Genomic DNA, 21,471 nt, shown 5'->3' on the forward strand with positions numbered 1-21,471 from the left:
CTGCTTGGCCTTGTTTGTTCCTGCCATCCACCGGTCACTGGATCCTGTGTTCCAGGTGTGGGTACCTAGCCAGATACCCTAGAACCCCAGTGTGTCTGTACACATTCAGTGGGCTGCTAGGGATCTTCCAGGCCTGTCATCTGCTAGGGGGATTCCACAGGGACTGCCATGGGGCTTCTAGGGGACAGAGCTGTCATAATGACCAACAGCCTCACACTTGACAGTGGAATTCTCTAAATCTTGGGGAGGGAAAGCAGGGTGCCAGAACCCAAGAAAGCCTTCATTCTAGGCTTTTTCATCCCAGCATACTGCCCCATCTTACCTCTATGTACCTGTAGTCTATTCCTCATATCCTTCCAGAGTGCAGGCTGAGTCCCAGGCTAAATTCATGATCCTGCCCCGCAGTGGCCAGAGCAAAGCTTACAGACGACAAGCTGACCTCCAGGTGCTTTCCAAGTAGGCTTAGAAATGAAGGGGTCTTCTGCCACTCCTCCCAGTGTCTTAGCAATGGCTGGGCCCTCCCTCACCCTTCCCCACCCCTTAGCTCCACAGAGAATACAGCCAGCAGAGAAGACACACGTTCTCCATCCAGAAATGGGTTTTATTCTCAGCCAGAATAAAACAGAGACCCACACGGCCGCCAGGGCAGCACCCCCTTGTTCTGAGGGGGAGAGGGATGGGGGTCCGTCAGAGGGGTCTGGCTATCCACAGGCTGGGCATGACAGAGAGGCTCACTGGAAGTGGAACACTTTGGAGGGGGATGTCAGGGTGACGGCATTTCCTTGTAGTTGGGCCACAAGACTCCACAGGGACTGCACGGTGCTTGATTCCCAACACTAGAGGCAAGGCTGTGTCTGCCATATATATATGTATGTATACATATGTGAGTATTTATAGATATTTATAGAACAGGGCAGGAGCAGTACCAGAGGGGGCACAAGTTTTCACCAACATCACGCCTGGATGTGTCAGCTCACCTCTACAACAGACTAAGTCACAGAAGAAGGCAGAAGTTTGGGGGGTAGGGGAGCCACTGTCAAGTCACAGAACAGCCATCCAGGCAGGCTTGAAAAGGGAGGTCTCCGAGGAATAGGAGGGGTCTGGTTAGAGGTCGAAGGGGGGCCTGGGGCTCTCAGGACGGGATGGACTTGCCTGACCCGATCGGCTGGCAGTTGGAGAGAAAGTGAAAAGGGAAGAGAGAAAAGGGGAGAGAGCTGGTAAGGCAAGAGCAGCCAAGCTACGGCGGTGGTGAGAGGGGATGGGAATGGGAAGAAGACACAGGTGCGGGTGTGAGGCAAAGTTTCAGGAAAAAAGATAGACAAGAAAGGGAAGATGGAGAGGAGGAGCTGGAGATGGGCAGGGGCCAGAGCTTCACAGGGAATCTGGGGTGGAGGTTGGTTTGGCCCCTCCACCACCACGCACACCAGTCTCTCACACACCACCCAGGCAGTGCACCCACTGCTCCAGAACACATGCTCTGCCCCCTCTGGCTTCCCTCCTGGCTCCCTCTTCTCTGACCACCATGTCTTCCGATCCACTGGCCCAGGGCCACCCCTAGCCTCAGGGAGTATGGGATCACAAGGCCCATGCAACAGCACCAGGCCTGATGGAGAAAGGCAGGAGAACACTGCTTGAACTGGAGGGCGAAGCTAAAAGGGATGGCTGGAGGGAGCGCTGGAGGCCCCTCTTGGTGGTCAGAAGGCCCAGGGGTCCTCAGAAGGGACCCTGGAGAGGCAAGGAGGACAAGCAGCCGATGTCAGTGGCCACACTTATAAGTCTAAGAGGGGAGCCTCAGCTGGTCGGGGGACTGCAGGTCGCGTAGGTGAGGCTGGGCCCTTCCTGCTGGGGAAAAGCAGAAGAGCAAGAGTCAGTGGCAGGGGCAGAGGGGCAAATGGCTTAGCTGGGTGGATTCTGTGGCCCAGCTGGGGCAGAACTCAGAGAAAGGTGACGTGCCCAGGTCAGCAGACATGGTCGTCCAGTTGGCTGAAAAGCGTAGGTCACCCCTAGGGCAACAGCCAAAGTCCAGGAGCCTGCTGGCTGGTGGTGGTGCTTCACTGGGGGCTGAGGACGCTGCCTTCAGTCACACACCCCCAGGTTGACAATAACAAGGAAATAGGGGAAGGGGCGGTCTGTCCAGGTGAGGCGTGTTATGGGCCGATCGATGGTGTGCACAGAACCCTTAGGCTTTCAGAAATCATCAACCAACCAGTGCCGTCCCCTCAGATAACTGTTGGTTGCTGGCATGATAGCGGAGGAGGGACTCTGACTGCTCCTGCCCTACAGTGGATTTGGCTCCCAGGCCTCCCAGGCTCCCAGGCTGGGAGTTGGATGTCCTGCCCGGCAGCATGGTGTGGATTAGGGGATGGGTGTGGCACCCCCAAGATGAACTTCAAAGGCCTGTGGCCTCCTCAGAGTCAAGCCCCACACACAACCTCCTCCAAGCTCCTAGCCTCTGCATCATACACCATGAGCTCACTGTCCTCTCTGATGGCTCCAGAGAGCACCCATGTCTACCAGTTTGGGCATGGAGCCTGTCCCAAGAGCCCCCCAGGCTTAGCCAGGGAGGTCCTGGGCAGTGTCACTGAGTCCCGAGGCTCACTGGGAAGGGAGGTGAGACAGCCAGCTGGTGGCAAGGACAGAAAGAGGAAAGATTAAGTCTGGAGCTGCAGAAGGGAGAGGGAGGGGAGCCTTGTTCTGAGGCCCCAGGTATGCCCCCCAGTGTGGAGCTGGTGCAGCAGGGGGCAGACACACCTCATGCAGCAGGCAGAGAGGCATGTACCTACCGTGGCTGACGCTCCTCAGGGGTCACTGATAGTGATTCTGAAAGACAGCACGAAATCAACATGGCAGTTCACACGCACGGATGGGGCAGGCCAGGGGTTGGGGGATACGCACACGCACACGCCTGGGCGTGCACACACATGCTGTGAGGCCCCATGGCCCTGCATGCACACGCTAACACACATGCCCACAAACAACACGCATACACTCCCATTGCCCTCCATTCCCCCAACCCCACCCCGTACCCCGGCACCCTCCTGGCTGGCACGTGCAGCACAGATCTGGGGCATGCAGCCACTCAGTACACTGAAGCACACGCGTGGGCTGAGTCACAACACAGAAGCTCGCCCGCACACAGAAGGCATTTGCACCAGCTCCCTGCACACACGTCCTGGCATGCTCGGAGGGCCATAAGGGGCAACACTTGCTTTCTTGGGGGTCCAGCTGTCCTTTCTCAGCTTGAGAGCCTTCGATGGCTCCCTGTTGCCCGCAGCACTGAGACCCAACAAATCAAAACTCCTCTGCGGACTTTAAGGATCCCCCAACCTACCCCACCCTACCCAGGGCAACCTCCCTCTTATTCCTCCTTGCTCTCCTGGTCTCCTCTGGCTGGCGGCTCTTCTCCATGAAGCCCACATGAAAACCTTTTCCCAGGCTGCTGCTCCCTGCCCCTCCTCACCTTCATCATCTACCAGACCTCAGGGAAGTCAATTTGCTTTTAAGAAGCACCATCAGATTGCTCCCTTCTTCAAGGCAAGGCTGGACTCAGCAAAACTTTCCAGTGTGCTAGCAAGACTGGAGCTAGAGCAGGTACCAGATCTTGCAGTTCCCTTATATCGCGCTTAGACCAGGGCAGGTGTAAATAGCCTTAGTAATCTGAACTCACGTTGGCAGTTAGCAAAGTCTCCTACAGCCACATCTGCAGCTAATGCAGCACCCCTATAGCCATTGTCCACCTTGATTCCCACACTAACCCTGGGAGAAAGGTAGAACATTATCATTTGGTAGAATGAAAACTGAGGCCCAGAAGGGAAGTGATTTGCCTAAGGACCCAAGGTAAACCAGCATCTCTGGACTCCCAGTCCAGTGCTCTTGCCCCAGTAAAATGCTGCCCGCCTTTACCTCATCTGCTTTTGTCATCAGAACAAGTCCCATTTCATCCCTGCTTTATTTGGGGTTTATGGAAGCTAGACCCATGGCCCTACCCTCCAATTATCTGGAAACCAAAGTGGGTGCAACTGGTCTGACATGTTCTTCCTCCAGAGAATGTGGCCAGTGGTGACAGGACACTGCATCAGATATTTGAGGAAACTTCCTGGGAAAAGGGCTACAGATCAAGAAGGCAAAACCAAGGGATAAAGTAGAATCCTTTTGCCTGGAAATCTCTGGGAATGGGAGAGCATTTACCCACTCCTGCCCCCACCCCAGTCATTTTGGTCCACACCATGTAGGCCAGAGACAGGGGAGAGAAAAGGTCATCAGATTGCCCTGGCTCCCAGACCCCCTCTCCAGCTGCTCCCGGTCCTACCTGTGCCTGGGTGCCACTCTTACGCTCTCACACCTGTGTGCACGCCCACACCCACACATCTCACACCTTGCTGGTCACACAGTCACAGCCTGGCCTCTGTTCCTGTGGGCCAGAGACCCGACACTTCCTTGGAACAGCTCCAAAGAGTGGGAGGCCAGGGTCCCAGCGAGGCCCTGAGTGCAAATGAGCAGAATCCACACATCCAGGAGGAACTGGGTTTGGACCTCAGATCTGAGGTGGGTTCACCAGGGGCTGGGAGAGGAGGAGAGCACGGAATGGAGAAAAGAAGAGAGCTGAGGGGACAGGAGGAGGAATGTCATGTGTGGGAAGCTGCGAAAAGTGAAAGGAAGGAAGCGCCATGCAAGTGCTGGAAAGAAGAGGGCAGGGGGGATGAGCCCCACAGCCCTCTCCCCGGGAACGACCACCTCCGGGACTCAGCGCTCCCTGGGGGGCAGGCTCCGCCAGCCCTCGGCCACAGGCCCCGCGGCTCCCGCACCTTCGGTCCGAGCGCCTCGGATGGAGAAGGCCGGCTCCAGCGGCCAGGGCCGGGGCCTGGTATTCGGCCCCGCCTTCGAGGCGGGCTCCCTCCCGGGTACATCCCGCCCGGCGGCCTCTCCCGCCGCACTCGGCCCCTACTCACCTGGGGACCCCGGGCGGGGCGCGGTTGGGGCGCGAAGGCACCTGGGGAGGAGGGCCGAAAGGGTCAGGGGAAGCCCCCGGCCTGGAGGGCACGGGGGGCGCCCCCCCCAGGGCGGACCCAGCAGGCGGAGGCCCAGGAGCAGGGCCCCGCGACCCTGGCCGGGCTGGGGGCACGGCGGGGGCTCGGCGCTGCGGCGTGGGGCTGGACGTGGGCGACCTGCTGGCGACAGGGAGCGGAGGACAGGGAGCGAGATGAGCAGCCCCGCCCCAGCCCGAGGCCCCGCCCCAGCCGGGTGCTGGCCCCGCCCAGGCAAGCAAGCCCCGCCCCCGAGCCCGCCCCCTGCTCTGGCCGGAGCTTAAGCCTCGCCCGGCTGCGCCAATCGCTCCAGCCCCACCGCACCCCGCAGCCCGCGCTCCACTGCAAGCCCCGCCCCGCCCTCTCTAAGCCCCGCCCCTCGCTCCAGGTGGGAGCCGCCCCCGTGACCCCTCCTCCCGCGGGCCCCGGGCTGCAGGGCTTTGGGGCCGTGGGGGGCCGGCCCTGGTACCTGCGTCCGGCCGGTACGCTCTGCACCTGCAGCCAGGAGTCGTCCACGGGCGGAGGCATGGGCGTGCTGACGGTGGTCGTGTTGATGTCGCCGATGATGCTGAGCGCCTCCTTGAGCGCGTGGTACATGCGCAGCATCTCGTCGCGCCGCTGCGCCTGCTCGGCCGACTCCTCCATCAGGGTGTTCTGGTCCCCGCACGAGTACAAGTTGGCCAGCAGCTCCGAGAAGATGAATTCCTTGGTCTGCGGGCGGGCGAGGAGGGGAGGGGGCTGAGACCCGCCGCTTGGGCCGCCCCTCCTGCCCGCCGGTCCGCACGCGCCGAGCACTGGGGCGGGAGCCCCGTTCGGCCTTTTACACGCAGCTCTGCCACAGCCTAAACCCGGAAATCACTTCGCTTTCCCATTTCCCAGATGGGGATACTGAGGCCCAGAGAGGAAAAGTGACCCGTCCAAGGTTATAGATATGGGAGGACCCCTAGAATGTATTATGCCATCTGTAAAACTGGGTTAGTTCTACCCTCCCAAGGACGTGCTCCTTCCATTCGACCAAAATAAGGAAAACGGAAGTTTAAAAGTTTCTGAGGTCTTGAAAAATTAGAGGAGCAAGTGTAACTGTGCACCTGCATTTGATGAAAGGTGGGTCTCTGCGTGTAAGGGGCGGGTTAACGCTCTCCTTAAAATCCCCAGGCATCACCCCAGCGATGCTCTGGGACTTCCATGCAGAGATCCCGAGGTTTTTCACTTCACAGGTCGGTGTCTCATTATTCAAATACATGTTGAGCACCTACTGTGTACCAGGCACTGTGTTGCGATGTACTTTATAAGCATTTACTCCTCAACCCTGTGAGTAGGTGCTATTGTTATCCATATTTTACATATTAAAAAAACAGGCAGAGAGAGGGTAGTTCAGTTGCTCAAAGTCACACAGGCAATTCCTCATAAAGCCAGTATTCAAACCTTTGTTCCAGTTCCCTGGGACCATGGTTTCTCACTAAGCCATGGGTTGTGGTGGTGCTGTGGGTATATATTTCAAAGCATGGTCTGGGGGTTCTCAAAAGATGCAGATTCCTGGCCCCTCCCAAGACCTACTGAATCAGAATTCCTGAGGTGGTGCCCAGGAATCAGCATTTTAGCCAGCCTCCCAGGAGACAAATGCTGGGTGAGGTTTGAGAATGCTGTCATAGGGTGTGATCCAGGGACATATCTGAGCTGTGAGTTGAGGGCAGGGAGGTGCCTGGAATCTGGGGACCAGCGTGAAGAGAACAGGGCACCTGAGGCAAAAGGAGAAAGGGCATATGTGTCTGCCATCGTCCTCTGCCCTTGGATTGTTTTGGGGCAGAATCTCTCACTAGACAGGGCCTGACCACTGCTTTCAGCAGCCCCTTCCTTCCCTAGTGTGCCAGCAGGGTGACTGACTGGAAGTGCCATTAATGATGGCTGAGGGCATGTGGGGGGCAGGGGTCTTGAAAGGACAGTGGTGGGGCCACGAGGGGCCGTGGAGGGGGCCATGAAAAGATGTGTGGGGATGCGGAGGGTTGGGGGCTCCCTCACTGGCGACTGGATAGAAAGGGCCAGCAGGTGCTGCCTGCAAAAGAACCACATTTTCTGTCAGACCTCCGCTTTCCTTACCACGCTGGCCTTGAAGCACTGGCTCATGCCTCCCCCACCAGACCTGGCCCTGGCAGGCTGGCTCATGCCTCCCCCACCAGACCTGGCCCCAGCAGGCTGGCTCGTGCATCCCACAGTTCTGGCCCTAGTGGTCTAGACCTGTGCTGTCCAATATGGTAGCCACTAGCTATGTGACGACTGAGCGTTTAAAGTGTAGCTAGTGTAGCTGAGGAACCAAACTTGAGAATTTATTTAAATGAAATTAAAATTTAATTTTAGTATAAACTTAATAACCGATACCCGATTCAGTTCTTGGAAAATTTTTAAGTATGTTTGGAATCTACTGGAAATGTAAATACAGATAAAGTATTTCCAGTGAAAATTTAGTGTTCAAATTGGATTTGGAAAATTTAGTGAAAAAAAAAAAAGTAAAATATTTCAATAATTTTTATATCCAATTACAGGTTGAAATGATAGTATTTTGGCTATCTTAGAGTAATTTAAAGATATTAAAATTAATTTTGTTTCTTTTCATTTCCTTTAACGTGGCTACTAGAAAATGTATAACTATATACAAAGCTCACATTCTCTTTCTTTTGGGCAGCTCTGGTCTGGACGGTGCCTCCTTCACTAGATCTGGTCCCACAGGGCTGGTCTGTGCTTCTCCCCGGACCGACCTGGCCGCCCGCCTCCCCAGAACCACAGGACGCCCCCGCCCCCCGCGAGGTGGCCCACGCACGTTGTTGATCATGAGGTGCATGATGGTCTTAGGCATGAGGTCCCTCACAGTCTTGTTGACAATGGCCATGTACGAGTCCACCAGGTTCCGGATGGTCTCTACCTGCCGCTCCAGCTGAGGGTCCATGGAATGCATGAAGTTGTCTGAGCCATTCTCCTCGGTCTCGCTGGCCTGGCCAAGGGAACAGAAGGGCATTAGTGTGGCCAGGACTGCCCAGTCTGCCAGGGCCCCTGCCAGGCTCCCCCAACCCCAGGGTCTTAGCCCCTTCATGGATGCCAAGAACATGGAGGCACAGACAGGAGAAGCCCAAACACACAGACACAGCCCCTTCATGGATGCCAAGAACATGGAGGCACAGACAGGAGAAGCCCAAACACACAGACACCCAGCTCCTCACACCCTCTGGGTCTCTGGGCTTCGCCCACCCAACTGCCTCTCAGGACCCCAGACTCTCCTTCTCCAGCCTTGTCTCTGCTCTGACTCTAGTGCCTAGAATTTGCCTCCATTTCCCAATCCACAGATTAGAAAAGGACATCTCCAGGGACTCCAAGGTCCTTTCTTGATTCTGAAGACCTGGCCAGAGCTGGGCCAGGTCTGGGAGAGCCCTGCAGAAGGTGAGGGCAGGGCACACTCACTTTCTCCTTGTCCTGGGAGGCCCCACACCAAAGCCAAGTGGTCACCGTACCGGCATTGCCACCACCACCGCCACCACCACCAGGAAGCATAGTTGCAGCAGACACAGAAAAGAGAGGAAAAGGGGAGAGACTGAGTGAACTCAGGGCACTGCCCCTAACTCAAAGGCAAACCTAGATATTGTCACAGTGAAACTGTTATGAAGGAAGGCAGTCACAAGAAACCACCATTCTATGAAGGTGATGCAAGAAATGCCATCTGTGATGGGGGCAGGGACCTGCCCTTGGAGAAGGATGGGGAGGACTGGAAGCCGTAATTCTGAGCCCACCTCAGGGCAGGTGTGTATGTGTGTGATGCCCACTATTTTTATTTTAACTTTTGATTTTGTAATACTTTCAAACTTACAGGACAGTTACAAAAATAATGCAAAGCCCATACAGAGAACTCCAATATACATCTATCCCTCTAGATACCCAGATCCACCAGTTTTAACCCTTTGCCATATTATGTTATCCATTCACCAATCCATCTGTCTATCCATCTATCCATCTACCTGCTTTTCCATCTGTCTATCAATCCAACTTCTGAACACTTGAGTATAGGTTATATACATCACGCTCCTGAACACTTCACATTGCCATGTGCATTTCCTAAGACGGGGATATTCACTTATGTAACCACCTTAATGTGCAGTTATCAAGTTCAAGGAATTTAACATTGATATAAAGTTTACAGTCTGTATTACAATTGTTTCATATGTCCTAATAATGTTTTCTCCTCCCTTGTCAGAGCCCACCCAGGATAATGTATTGCATTTATTTGTCATTATCTCTTCAGCTGCTTTTTTTAAAAATTGTGGGACCATGCATGCAATATAAATGTTCCCATCTCGACGCATAGCATCCAGCGGGATGAATCACACTCACAGTGTTGCTGTACCCTCACCATCTTCCGTTGCTTAAACTTTCCCATCTCCCCAAACAGACACCCTACACCCATTACGCATGAACTGCACTTTCTCCCCGCCCTGTGCCTCTGGCTTCCTGCTATTTTTGAGCCCAATAAAGGCTCCGAAGCATGGCCTGGCCTCACTGAGGTTGGTGTCCCAGGTGAGCCACTGCCCTCCCTGTCCTGCCACTCACCCCAACACGCTCAGGGTACACGCCAGCTCTCAGGAAGGAAGCCTTCCAGCTGTCCACCTCCTCCTGCGTCTCGCAGGCCAGCTCCAGCTGCCGGTAATCCTTGTAGACATTCCTGCAAGATGGGCAGGTGGTGAGGGGAGGCCAGGGCAGAGCCCACCCTCCTTGGATTTTGGGTCCCTGGGCCTAGGGTCCCTTCTGGCATTCTTGTTTCCTAGCTCTGTGATCCTAGGCAAGACCTTTCCTCTCTCCAAGCATCAGTTTCCTCATCTGGAAAATGGGTTAATAATAATCCCTGCCCCTAGGGTCACGATGGAGACTCGGGGAAAGGAGCCCCCAGTACAAGGTTGCATCCCCCAGGCCGTGCAGCCTCCTGGCTTGGGTCTTGGACCACACCGCTCTCTCAACTCTGAGGACTCCCCTGATGGGTGGCTGCGTTGCGCCCCCATCTCTGGGCAGGAGAGGGCCCACTAGAGTCAACCCTGGGTTGGGAAGGCAGTGGCCTAGGCCCGCCACTGGCCCCACTGGACACTGAGCCACATAACCAAGGGACCAGGTCTGACTGGGGCTCTATTTTGTCCCCAGCGCCTAGTAGTGTCTCATGCAAAGCTGGTGCTCAACGGTGAATGTGGAAGGGAAGACGGAAGGAAGGAAGAAAAGGCAGAGGGTGGGAGGGGAGAAGGGCTTGTCATGATGTCAAGCACAGCTGGAGCAGAAGCTCAAGACACAGGTGTTGAATGAATGACGTGCTGGGGGGCGTGGGGCAGGCCCCTCGCCTTTCTGGATCTATGTGTCCGCCTTGCTGCTTGGTGGGCGTGGTTGGGGCTTGCAGACAGGCACCTCTGCTCCGTGTTAAAGAGGGCGAAGATATGCTTGCTCGACATGAAGCCCTTCTCCACGTCCCGCAGCTTCAGGTTGTCCACGGACAGCATATACTTCTTCTCCTTCTCCTGTGGGCAGGAGCACAAGTGATGGCTGGAGTCGTCACTGTTCCCTGCCACACCTCACCTCTAAGAGGGCTCCACACTGGCGGAAGCTTGGGGCTGTGGACCCCCAGAGTGGCCCAGAGTGGCTCCTGAGCACTAGCCCCCTCATCTCCCACAGATGCTGACTGATGAAGACCTGATCCAGAGGCGGTGAGGTTCCAAGCAAGCCCCGGATGCTAGCCAGGTCCGCCCCAGGCAGGGACCCCACACTTGAGCCTCTTTTGCCCCTCGCCTGGCTGCCGGGCTGCAGGACCTGCTTTGGATAAGCCTCTGACTTCATTTCCTGACTGCAGAGACGGGGAAGGGGGGCCACCGGCCCTGCGGCTTCGGAGAGCTGGCTCAGCCGGCGCCCCCAGCCGCCCATGTGTTAGCAATCAGGCACACAGCCCAAGCCTGGAGATGTGTGCGTGTGCAGCGTGTGCGGGGTTTTGTGTTGGTGCAAACGCGTGGGAGCCTGAGGACTTTTTCTGTCCCATTGTGTGGGTGTACCCATGTGTCTGTATTGCATAGATGTGTGCATGTGTGTCTGGCCATGAGTCAGGGTGAGCATGTCCGTATATCCATGTGGATCTGGGCACATGATCAACGCATGCTGTAGATGTGTGTGGTGGATGCAAACGTGTATGTGTCCGCATGACTGTGCCAGTGTGACGTGTCTGCTGGTGTGCAGATTTCCAAGCACACCGTTTGTGTAATGGCCTATGTTCAGTTCTCTGTAGGCATCTGGGAAGTTACGTGTATCTGTGGATAGGCGTGTGGGTGCCGGGCCTGTGTACACATGTGTGTACCGGGTGGACTGATGGACTGACGTGTGTCTGTGTCTGCAAGGAGCGGTTCAGGGCTCTGGGAGGAGGGGAGGGACTTCCGCTGTCCGCCCTGCATGCCCACCCAGCGCCACAGGACCTGTGGTGGGGGAGGGTCCGGGTGGGTCTGGGGGACTCGGAGGGCTTGGGCATGAGCCTCACTTAGCACCTCAGGTGGAGGGGTGGTTTCGGAGGACCCTGCCCGGTCCCGGCGTCATCCTGCCCCACCCCTCTCTGCCCCCCACACCCGCCTGGCCCTTGCAGCCACATAAAGCCCTCTTTATGCCAGGCGGGTGGCCGGGAGCCCCAGAGGGCGGCTGGGGGAGGAGAGGAGGAAGTTGCACACACAGCCAGGGAACATCTGGAACCGTTCGAGGGAGGCCCCGCCGCCACCCACCCTGCGCTTCGGGGTTGGACACTAGGTAGGAGAGCCCTCCTCCCCCCACCCCTCCCTTCCTGCCAGGCCGGCCCCCTCCCCAGGCCCCTCCTTCCCAGCCACAGCTCCCGCTCACCCCTGCCACGTCAAAGGAGGCAGAAGGGGAGTTGGGAGCAGAGCGGGGACCACGGGCTGGCTGGGCTGGGGCTGGGGGACATTGGAGCTCCAGGGGATGTGGCCGAAGCTCCCACTGGATGGACAGACAGACACTGCTTCCTGGATGGACCAGAGGACACCTCCACTCCGTCTACCCAGTGTTTAGACTATCTGTTCAGGACTCCCAAATTGTACAGTAGTCTGCACATTGGTTAGGCTGGGCTGGGTTAGACCCTCGGCGCCGCCGCTGGAGAGCCGCACGGAGCACCGCCTGTCACCCCAGAACCGGAGCCCGGAGCCGGGGCAGGGGCCTTGGGTAGCACTGGATGGGCTGGGAGGAGGTGCAGAGGGGTGGGGGAGGCACCCTGATGTGAGACGGGGGGGTGGCGGTGGTGACGGGGGGGACTGAGAAGATGGGGGGTCGACGATGGCTGCGCCTGGGCTCGGTGCACACCCCGGCTGGGGAGGTGGGCAGCCGCCTGTCTGCCCAGAGGGCCTCCCTTCGCCCCCAAAGACCAAAGGGCTGATGTCTGGGTGGAGGAGGGGGACAGATGACCTTCCCCCCCCAGCTCGGACCACCTCCAAGTTCCCAGCTGTCCTAGTGCAAAAATATACACACTCAAACCCAAACACAGCCTCACCTCAACACCCACACCCCCCCAACTCAGGTACACTCAAACTTTAAATCCCACAGTCAGGGCCCAAACACACATTCACACCACAAGTGCACACTCACATGCACGGGCACATACACAGACACACACACCCCCCCCAACGGAACACTCCCCCTCCCCAATCCTTACACCCCACATTCACATACATCTTCTCAAGCCCCAGATATTCCACCTTCACACCTTCCCTCCTCAAGCACACTCCAAACCCACACACCCCCCCGCACTGACCCACCAAGCACTCACAGCCCCGGACTCACACCTCAAGCTGACACACTCCGCCCCCAAGCACATGCCCCCAGAGGCACACGCAGACCCTCATATTCCAAACACAGCTAACTGTATGCTTACACCCAACACACTCTCCCACAGGACACCCACACACCACATCCACAGCCCTCACCCCCCAACACTCACTGCTCACGCTGCTCCGTTCCCATCCCCACCCCGCCCCCACCTAGGCCCAGGTCTTTCACCCTTGACTAAACTCCAATGTCCACACAGAACTTTAAGAAAAAGCACACCCCAGGTAGGAGGCCAGGGGGCCCCCCTCAGATACACTTGCCGCCCCCCTCCGCCAGTGCATCCAGCCGCAGCCCTCAGCCCACACCGTGTAGGAGCCCCAAGTTGAGAGCGCCAGAAGGTGTGGGGCCAGAAGCCTGGACCCCCAGCCCACAGGGGGCGTCGAGGGAGCCTGCCTGAGCGACGAGCAGGAAGTGACCCCCCTACCCGTGCCCCGCGCCACCTCACACTCCATCCCTTCCAGGGGCCTCCATGCTCCGGGAGAGGCCAGGGTTGGGGTAATGAGGTCCAGATGGCTTGGCGCCCCCGCCGGTGACGACAGAGGGCCCCGCCCGAGGGGAGGAGGAGGGGGCCCTGCCGGGGCCGACTTGGAGGAGGCAGGGACCAAGGAGGGGCCTCGGAGACCAAAGCCACGGGCCCCTACCCCCAACCCCACTCCCCGCTTTGAGAGCACCCTATCCTCCAACAGCCCCCTCGGGAACCACAGGGTCCCTTCCCCCACTCTTGGGCCAGCTGCAGTTCATTACCACAAGCCCTCCACCCCCAGCCCTCCCCATTCTCTCTGGTCACCTCTGGAATCCAGATGTGGAAGCCAAACAGTCTCGTTCTTAAAGGAGACCGGCGGCAGGGAGGGTGGTGGCAGCAGGGTCGGGGTGTGCCAGTGGCAGGGAGGGTTCTGGGTGGCGGCTACGCCGAGTGCTGTCATCTCTGCCCCCTCAGCCCGGAGTCACCCTAGGCACCTCCCATGGATGGCCAGGGCCGAGGGGGCTGGGGCGCAGGGGTTAACAGGCTGTCTGGCAGCTGGGCTTGTGTGTGTCATAAGCCTGTGGGGACCACGGAGGAGGCGGCACACCCTGAGCAGGAAAACAGGAAGGCGGGGCTGGCGGGGCCAGGGAGGGACACCCAGCACCCCTGCCCACCCTCTCCAGGGTACTCAGCCCCAAGCTCCTTGGTCCTGTCCGGACATCCTCTCTTTACAACCCAGATGAGAGGGCCGTCTCCCCTGAAGGAGCCCAGGATTGCCTGTCCCTGCTCCTCACATCCCACCTCCAGCCAGGGGTCTTCAGTGGGCTCCTTTAAAAAAAACCTTGTTGGGTGCTCCAGGCCACTCCAAGCCTGTAGTAGCGTCTGAGCCTGACCCTGGCCACCAACCAGCCCCCTGATGACCAGCAACCTTTAACTCACCTCGTCATCCTTGTACCAGGACAGGTTCTCGGCGGTCAGCACAAACCAGTACTCCTTGGAGCCCCCCTTCATGATGCCGATGTTGTTGATGGTCAGCCAGCCCTTCCGGATGACCTGGAGGGCGAGGGGGCCGGGAGTCAGTGGGCAGGGCCAGGCTTTCCCATGGAGGGCAGGGTAGGCAAAGAGAAACGTTCAAAAGCCTCCCCCGCCCCCAGCTCTTACTTTGGCTGATCAGAAGGGGGAGGGGAGCAGACCTGCCCTGGTTTGAACAGAGGAAGACAGAGGGAGGCAGAGGTCAGCTCAGGGCAAAGAGCCTTCTGACAAAGCTTTTTGAGCAAGGGACTGGTGGCCTGGGTAGGTGATGAGATCCCCATCGCTAAACGTGTACAAGTAGAGCCTGTGTAGCAGATTGGGCAAAACGACTTTGAGTTCCTTTTCAGCTTGAGATCCAATTTATTCTAAGACTTTTTTCTGATCTCAGGGACTTTGCACATGCTGTTTCCCCCTGACTAGAAAGAGCTTCCCCTCCCTCTTTGCCTGGCAAACTCACTCTTTGAGTATCAGCTCAGAAGTCACATTCTCAGCAGGCCCTCCCTCACCCCACAGTGTAAACCAGGACCCTTATTATAATCTTTTATCACTTCCTTAAGTCTTCGATGATACTGTGATAGTTAATTAACTTCTGTGTGTGTGTGTGTGTGTGTGTGTGTATGATGTCAGCCTTCCTTGCTAAATCGTGGACTCTCTTGTTCACTAGCACACTCGCAACTGCTTGCAGAGTGCTTGGCAAACAGTAGGAGATCAGTAATTGGTTGTGGCGTGAATAAATGAATGCTACCAGAGTTCTAAGAGTCTTTGAACCCAGGCTCAGGGCAGGAATGGGGTGGTGGAGAGTGGGGAAAGGGGAAGGGGGCTGAGCCAGGAATTGCACCAGTCCCTTCTTCTCAGGTAAACCTCAGAGTTACAGGCAAAGGTCCCTTTTCATGGCAGGGAACAGTTGTCCCCAGAACTGTCCTGAGCCATCATCACAGACTAGAGTCTGTGGAGGAGTTGGGTGCAGGCTGAGAGGATGAGGGGCTGCTGTGTCTTCCTCTGCTGGCCCTGCCATCCCTGCCTTCTCCTCTGAGCAGCCAGAGGAGGCCCGAGGAGGCCCGGGGCTGGTGGGAAAGTCTGCTGGAGCTAGGCCCTCCTAGAGCCCTCCTTAGCCCTTTCGCTTCCCTGAGAACCTAGCAGAGAACCTGGGCCACACAGCCGATCAGTGGCTGAGCTGAGGCGAGACCACAGCTGCCTTAGCCAGTTAGTAGGGACACAACAGCCGAGCGCGGAGGGGCTCACAGCCTTAGTCCTCACCGCGGCCACACTCAGCCCTGCCCTCCTCCCAGCTCATCCAAGTCCTCCCTCCAGTGCCCCTGCACCAGGGACCGCCCACTCTCCCGACTCCTGCTCTGCCTGGGGCTCTCAGGGGCTCTTCACTGGGTCCTGCTCGCAGGCCCAGCCTCCACGGGGCGGGAGCAGGTGTGACTCCTGTCCAAGGTTCAGCACAGTCCAAGGCACCAGTGAGTGTTGCTAAACCGAGTTACCCTAGGGTATTACCTTCATTAATTCTTTCATTCTATGAGCACCTACTGTGTGCCAGGCACTGGGTTTGGGGCTGAAGATGTAGTGATGAGCAAGACAGCCCTAGCCCCAGCCCGCATGGAGCTGGGGAGGGAAATAGACTGTAAACCAATAATCACATAAACACCTAGATTATTAAAAAGATACTACATCCTATGGAACCCATGGAGAGAAAAGCTCAGGGCACTATGGCTTTTATGTATAAGGGGTTGAGAAAGGGCCCCTGATGAACCCTGAGATGTTTCTGCAGACATCTCAAGGACAGAGAGCAGGAAGCCAGGGGAGGAGGGATTTGTCTCTTGACATTTCATTTATCTCTTTATTCAACTCTCTGAGAGAGCTGGCTGTCAGCTTCTTAACAACACGTCTCTCTTCATCCATCCATCCATCCTTCCATCCAACATCCATGCAACGCATGTTTAAGGAGCACCTACTCTATGCCAGGCCTTAGCTAGACATCTTTTCGACCCCACACCCACCCCGCATGGTCTGGCTCTGCCTAAGGAGGCGCTTAGCTCATGCACACTGATGGAAGATGGAGTCTCTGCTTATGGCTAGGCCTTGACTCTGCCTCGACAGCATGTATAAACCATGTCTGTCCTGGTGTGTGCAAATGGTTCAAGCCAAAGGGTGCCCTCTTGCCCTGTGCACATCCCACCCTAACCAGTCCTCCTCCCCCTCACTATACAAGCCAAGAGCCCCAGTCCTGGTACTCACCAGAATCTCATCCTGCAAAGAGGTAACCATAGCAACCACGAGAAGCATCGGGGAGAGAGGAGAGAGGGTTACTGAGGCAGGGTGGGAGGTTCGTGGCTGGTGGCTGACAGGCTCCCTGGCCTCCATCTGGCACCCTCCATCCCTCCGGCTGGGGCGCTGGGGCCTACTCACCTGATTCCCTGAAGCCTTTTTCTTGTTCATCTGGTTGCTCCTCTGCTGAGCACTAATGGAGAGAAAGGTTTGGAGCCTCAGAACTCCTCTCAAGGGGTCCAGCTCCACTGCCCACTGCTCAATGGGCACAGGACCCAAAGGATGAACTCAGCAGACTTGAGTCCTATACACACACAAGAGGTGTCACCCTCTCTGCCCAGGGAGCACTCACTTGGCAAAGCCTATGAAGTCCTCATGGTTGGTGTTCATGTAAGCCAGCTCAATATCGATGAGGAGCATGACCTTCAAGGATACATAGGTTAGAGCGCAAATGGAAAAGACAGCACAAAGTTTAAAAATGCAGGACAAACTTGGAGAAAAAGACTTGCAACACATATTACAGACAAAAGGTTAGTACCCATAATAAATAAAGAGTTCCTATAAATCAATAAATGAAAGTCAAGGAACCCAAATCCAAATAGTCAAAGAACCATGAATTTATTCACAGAAGAAGCCATATGGCCAATAAGCATAATATGTTAAAAATTGCTCACTCTCATTAATGATATGTTAAAAATTGCTCACCCTCATTAAAGCAACAATGAAATCCTTTTTTAACCTATCAAATTAATGATAAATATTGATAATGGTCAGCATAGGCATGAGTGGGGAAATAGGCTCTCTCATATACTGTCAGTGGAGATGTAAATGAGTATCACATACTCTTGGGGGCAGTTTGGCAATATTTAACAACATTAACGTGCATACATGACAGTTAACGGCGTTCCCCCAACCAAGCTGTAGGAGTGCAGCACTTCAGGGCTCCATCCCCCAACAGAAGCTTTGAACAAGCAGTAAGAACTGGAAGGAGCATGTTTCTCAGAGCTTCAGAAAACAGTTAAAAGATTTCAGTAACAGGCCGCATGCCAAAAAGGAAAAAAAGGCTACTTAAAAGCGGTAGGGGGAGGCAGAAGTGGCTCAACTGATTGGGCTCCCGTCTACTATATGGGAGGTCCAGGGTTCGATTCTTGGGGCCTCCCAGTGAAGGCAAGCTGGCCCACGTGGCAAGCTGGCCTGAGTGGAGAGCTGGCACAGCAAGATGACACAACAAAAAGAAACACAGAGGAGAGACAATAAGATGCAGCAGACCAGAGCGCTGAGGTGGTGCAAGAGATTGAGCACCTCTCTCCCACTCCGGAGGGTCCCAGGATCAGTTCCCAGTGCCACCTAAAGAAAAGACAAGCAGACACAGAAGAACACACAGCAAATGGACACAGAAAGCAGACAGTGAAAGCAAAACAACAAGGGGTGGGGGATGTAAACAAACAATTCTTTAAAAAATAAAATAAAAGTGGTAGGGAAGTGGATTTGGCTCAACTGATAGAGCATCCGCCTACCACATGGGAGGTCCAGAGTTCAAATCCAAGGCCTCCTGATTCATGTGATGAGCTGGCCCACGTGCAGTGTTGATGTGTGCAAGGAGTGCCATGCCATGCAGGGGTGTCCCCTGTGTAGGGAAGCCCCACACACAAGGAGTGCACCCCTCAAGGAGAGCAGCCTGGTGTGAAATAAGCGCAGCCTGTGCAGGAGTGGCGTCGCACACACGGAGAGCTGATGCAGCAAGATGATGCAACAAAAAGAGACACAGATTCCTGGTGCCACTGACAAGAATACAAGCAGACACAGAAGAACACACAGTGAACGGACACAGAGAGCAGACAATTGGGGGGGAGGGGAGAGAAATAAATTAAAAAAATAAATCTTAAAAAAAAAAGTGGTAGGATCTCCTGGCTCCCTGGCTGTCCCCCCTCCTCCCACCCCACACACACCCAAACCTCTCGGGCTTGGGGTGGAGCTGGCCTATGTTCCCAGTGTAGTTCCCTGATCCCAGTTCTGGTGGGAGCAGAGTAACCCTTGTGTCTGGTGGTGCCCTGGGGACTTGCTGTCCCAGAACTTGCCCTGGGTACAGAAAGCAATTCACAGAGCTCTTCTACAGAAAGCTGTGGGAGAGTAGCTAAGCTGTGCCTGGAGCAAGAGATTGATGGCTGTAGGACATACAGTATAGTAGCCAGGGCCCTGGGGAAACTGTTTCCTAGGGAAGAGGGGACATTTGTAAATGGAATTGCTAGGGCCACATGTACTTGCCCAAGAAAAGATACATGTGCAGAAAGCATCAGGGAGGCCCCTATGATTTGGCCTCAAATCTTAGAAATCTCTAAATTTGCTGTACGGATAAGCCCTGAAGGAGAGTACTTGCACTAGTCAATCTTCAAAGGCTGGGAAGACTGGGAAAGGTGTTTTCTCCCCACCCAACCCTCCTTTTTTTTTGCTCTGGCATTCATGGAAAGCTCTGACATAACACTAGCTGGAAACAAGCTTAAGTAACACCTCAGAGTCTAAATCCAATAATAATACATTAAAACGTTAAATGTCTGGATTTCAACAAAACAAAGAAACAGGAAGCAATGGCCTAGATAAAGGAGAAGATTAAAACATTAGAAACCATCAATGAGGATGACCTCATCTGAGACATACCAGACAAAGACTTTTAAAAAATGGTCCTAAATCTGCTCCAAGAGTTAAAGGAAAACATGAACAAAGAACTAAAATAGATCAGTAAAATGTGAGAAAAACACAAAGAAAATATCAATAGAGTTTGGCAATTATGAAAGGAACCAAACAGAGCTGAAATTTATAGAAACAGAAATTTTAAAAATTCCCTTGAGGGTTTTTTGACAGTTTGAGATTATTTTATGAATCCCAAAAAGAGAAGAGATTACATTGTTTAAAACTATTCTTCTGGGTGTGATACCCTTTGATTAAATTAGATTCAGTTGAGGGGCCCTTGATTAAATTACGTGTGAAGATTAGGGCTTTGACTCAACCACGTCAGTAAGGCATGATTCAGGTTGCGTCCCCACTCCCTTGGTGTGCCAATATAAATGGACACTTATTCAAGAAGACACAGAGGAGAGAACTTTGTCATTTTTGATCCTGCCATGTGACAGAAAGGAGAAGGCTCAAACAGCTAGAGCCCCATGGAGAGATGGACCATTTGCCTGGCAACTTACAGCAGACCTTGGGAAGAGTGCTAAGACTAACATAGGAAGCTCTGAGATGAGCCCAACCAGGAAAGAGAGGATTGGAAGCCCAAAGGGAAAGGAGAGACCAGGCAGAGATTTGCAACCATCTTGCTTCAACATGTGGCAGCTGAATTTGGTGAGAAAGCAATCTTGAGTTGAATTCTTTATGGCTTTGTAACTGTAAGCTTTTGCCCCAAATAAATAACCTTTATAAAAGCCAACAGGGAAGTAGATTTGGCTCAATGGATAGAGCGTCCGCCTACCACATGGGAGGTTCAGTGTTCAAACCCAGGGCCTCCTGACCTGTGTGATGAGCTGGCTTACGCGCAGTGCTAATGCACGCAAAGTGCCGTGCCATGCAGGGGTTTCCCCCGTGTAGGGGAGCTCCACGTGCAAGGAGTGTCCCCGTAAGGAGAGCCACCCAGTGCAAAAAAAGTGCAGCCTGACCAGGAGTGCGCCGCACACACACAGAGCTGACATAGCAAGATGATGTAACAAAAAGACACAGATTCCTGGTGCTGCTGACAAGAATACAAGTGGACACAGAAGAACACAGTGAATGGACACAGAAAGCAGCAACTAGGGGGGTGGGAAGGGGAGAGAAATAAATAAAAAATAAATCTTAAAAAAAAAAGCCAACAGATTCCTGGTACTTTGCATCAGCAACCCTTTTAGCAGCCTAATAAAGGGTTCAACAGCAGATTGGAGCTGGCAGAAGAAAGAATCAGTGAACACGAAAATAAGACCATTGAAATCATCCAGTCTGAGGAGCAGAAAGAAGAAAGATGAACAGAGCCTGAGGAACCTGTGAGACACCATCAGGTGTACCAAATTATATGTTGTAGGACTCCCACAAGGAGAAGAAAAAAAGAAAGGAGCAGAGAGAATATTCAAAGAAATAATGGTTAAATACTTCCCAAATTTATTGAAAGACATGAATATATACATCCAAGATGCTCAGTGAACTCCAAACAGGAGCAACACAAATAGATCCACACTACAACTTATTATAGTCAAACCATCAAATGTCACCGTTAAAAAGAGAATTCTGAATGCCACAATAGAGAAGCACTCGTCACATACAAGGGGTCCTAAGTTACTTTATTTTTTTTTTTTCCTGAAGAATTTGTTTTTATTGATGATTATACCAATCTGAACAGTACTGGAAAAACTATGGAAATACTGTACCAATAGAAATACAGGTTTAACATGCACAAAGCCAAGAAAACCAATGATGCCAGATACTGAATTTCTATAGCACTGTCTTTTGAACTCCTCAAGAGGAAAAAAAATGCTGAGGGCAGATACCACGCAGTGCAACTAAGTAACTTTAAACATGAATTTCTTACTGGAAACCATGTAGGCAAGATGGCATATTTAAAGTGCTGAAAGCAGAAAATTGTCAATCAAGAATTCTATTTCTGACAAAACTGTCTTTCAAAAATGAGGGAGAAGGGAAGCAGCTGTGGCTCAATGGATTGGGCTCCTGTCTCCCATATGGGAGGCCCTGGGTTCATGTCCCAGGGCGTCTTGTGAAGGCAAGCTGGCCCACGCCCATGGAGAACTGACGGCCCGCACCTGTGGAGAGCTGACG

The 21,471-nt window shown here is 54.3% G+C and overlaps 1 protein-coding gene and 1 non-coding gene across 25 annotated transcripts in view; both read right to left on the reverse strand.

Annotated features, from left to right (window-relative positions):
• Positions 1 to 580: 580 nt before the first annotated feature.
• DNM1 (dynamin 1) overlaps positions 581 to 21,471 on the reverse strand; it is a 49,435-nt gene continuing 28,544 nt past the window's right edge. For 2 of the 24 annotated variants that reach the window (XM_071216957.1, XM_071216956.1), the window contains exons 12-23: positions 17,027 to 17,097; positions 16,816 to 16,867; positions 16,645 to 16,656; positions 14,311 to 14,424; positions 10,452 to 10,561; positions 9,615 to 9,726; positions 8,475 to 8,486; positions 7,840 to 8,010; positions 5,494 to 5,735; positions 4,950 to 5,165; positions 2,784 to 2,820; positions 581 to 1,842 (exon numbers count right to left, since the gene is read on the reverse strand). In XM_071216957.1, the coding sequence (XP_071073058.1) occupies positions 2,799 to 2,820; positions 4,950 to 5,165; positions 5,494 to 5,735; positions 7,840 to 8,010; positions 8,475 to 8,486; positions 9,615 to 9,726; positions 10,452 to 10,561; positions 14,311 to 14,424; positions 16,645 to 16,656; positions 16,816 to 16,867; positions 17,027 to 17,097 (1,134 nt within the window). In that variant the 3' untranslated portion in view covers positions 581 to 1,842; positions 2,784 to 2,798. Of the gene's footprint in view, positions 2,624 to 2,783; positions 2,821 to 4,949; positions 5,169 to 5,493; positions 5,736 to 7,839; positions 8,011 to 8,474; positions 8,487 to 9,614; positions 9,727 to 10,451; positions 10,562 to 14,310; positions 14,425 to 16,644; positions 16,657 to 16,815; positions 16,868 to 17,026; positions 17,098 to 21,471 lie in introns of all 24 variants that reach the window. The other 22 variants (XM_058302340.2, XM_058302339.2, XM_058302331.2 and 19 more) reach the window with 18 other exon arrangements.
• LOC111762870 (small nucleolar RNA SNORA8) lies at positions 21,058 to 21,196 on the reverse strand. Its single transcript, XR_002795876.2, has one exon. It is a non-coding gene; the product is annotated as a small nucleolar RNA SNORA8 (small nucleolar RNA).

Source organism: Dasypus novemcinctus, chromosome 8 (genome assembly GCF_030445035.2).
Source record: "Dasypus novemcinctus isolate mDasNov1 chromosome 8, mDasNov1.1.hap2, whole genome shotgun sequence".
In the NCBI taxonomy this organism is placed as follows: Eukaryota; Metazoa; Chordata; class Mammalia; order Cingulata; family Dasypodidae; genus Dasypus; species Dasypus novemcinctus.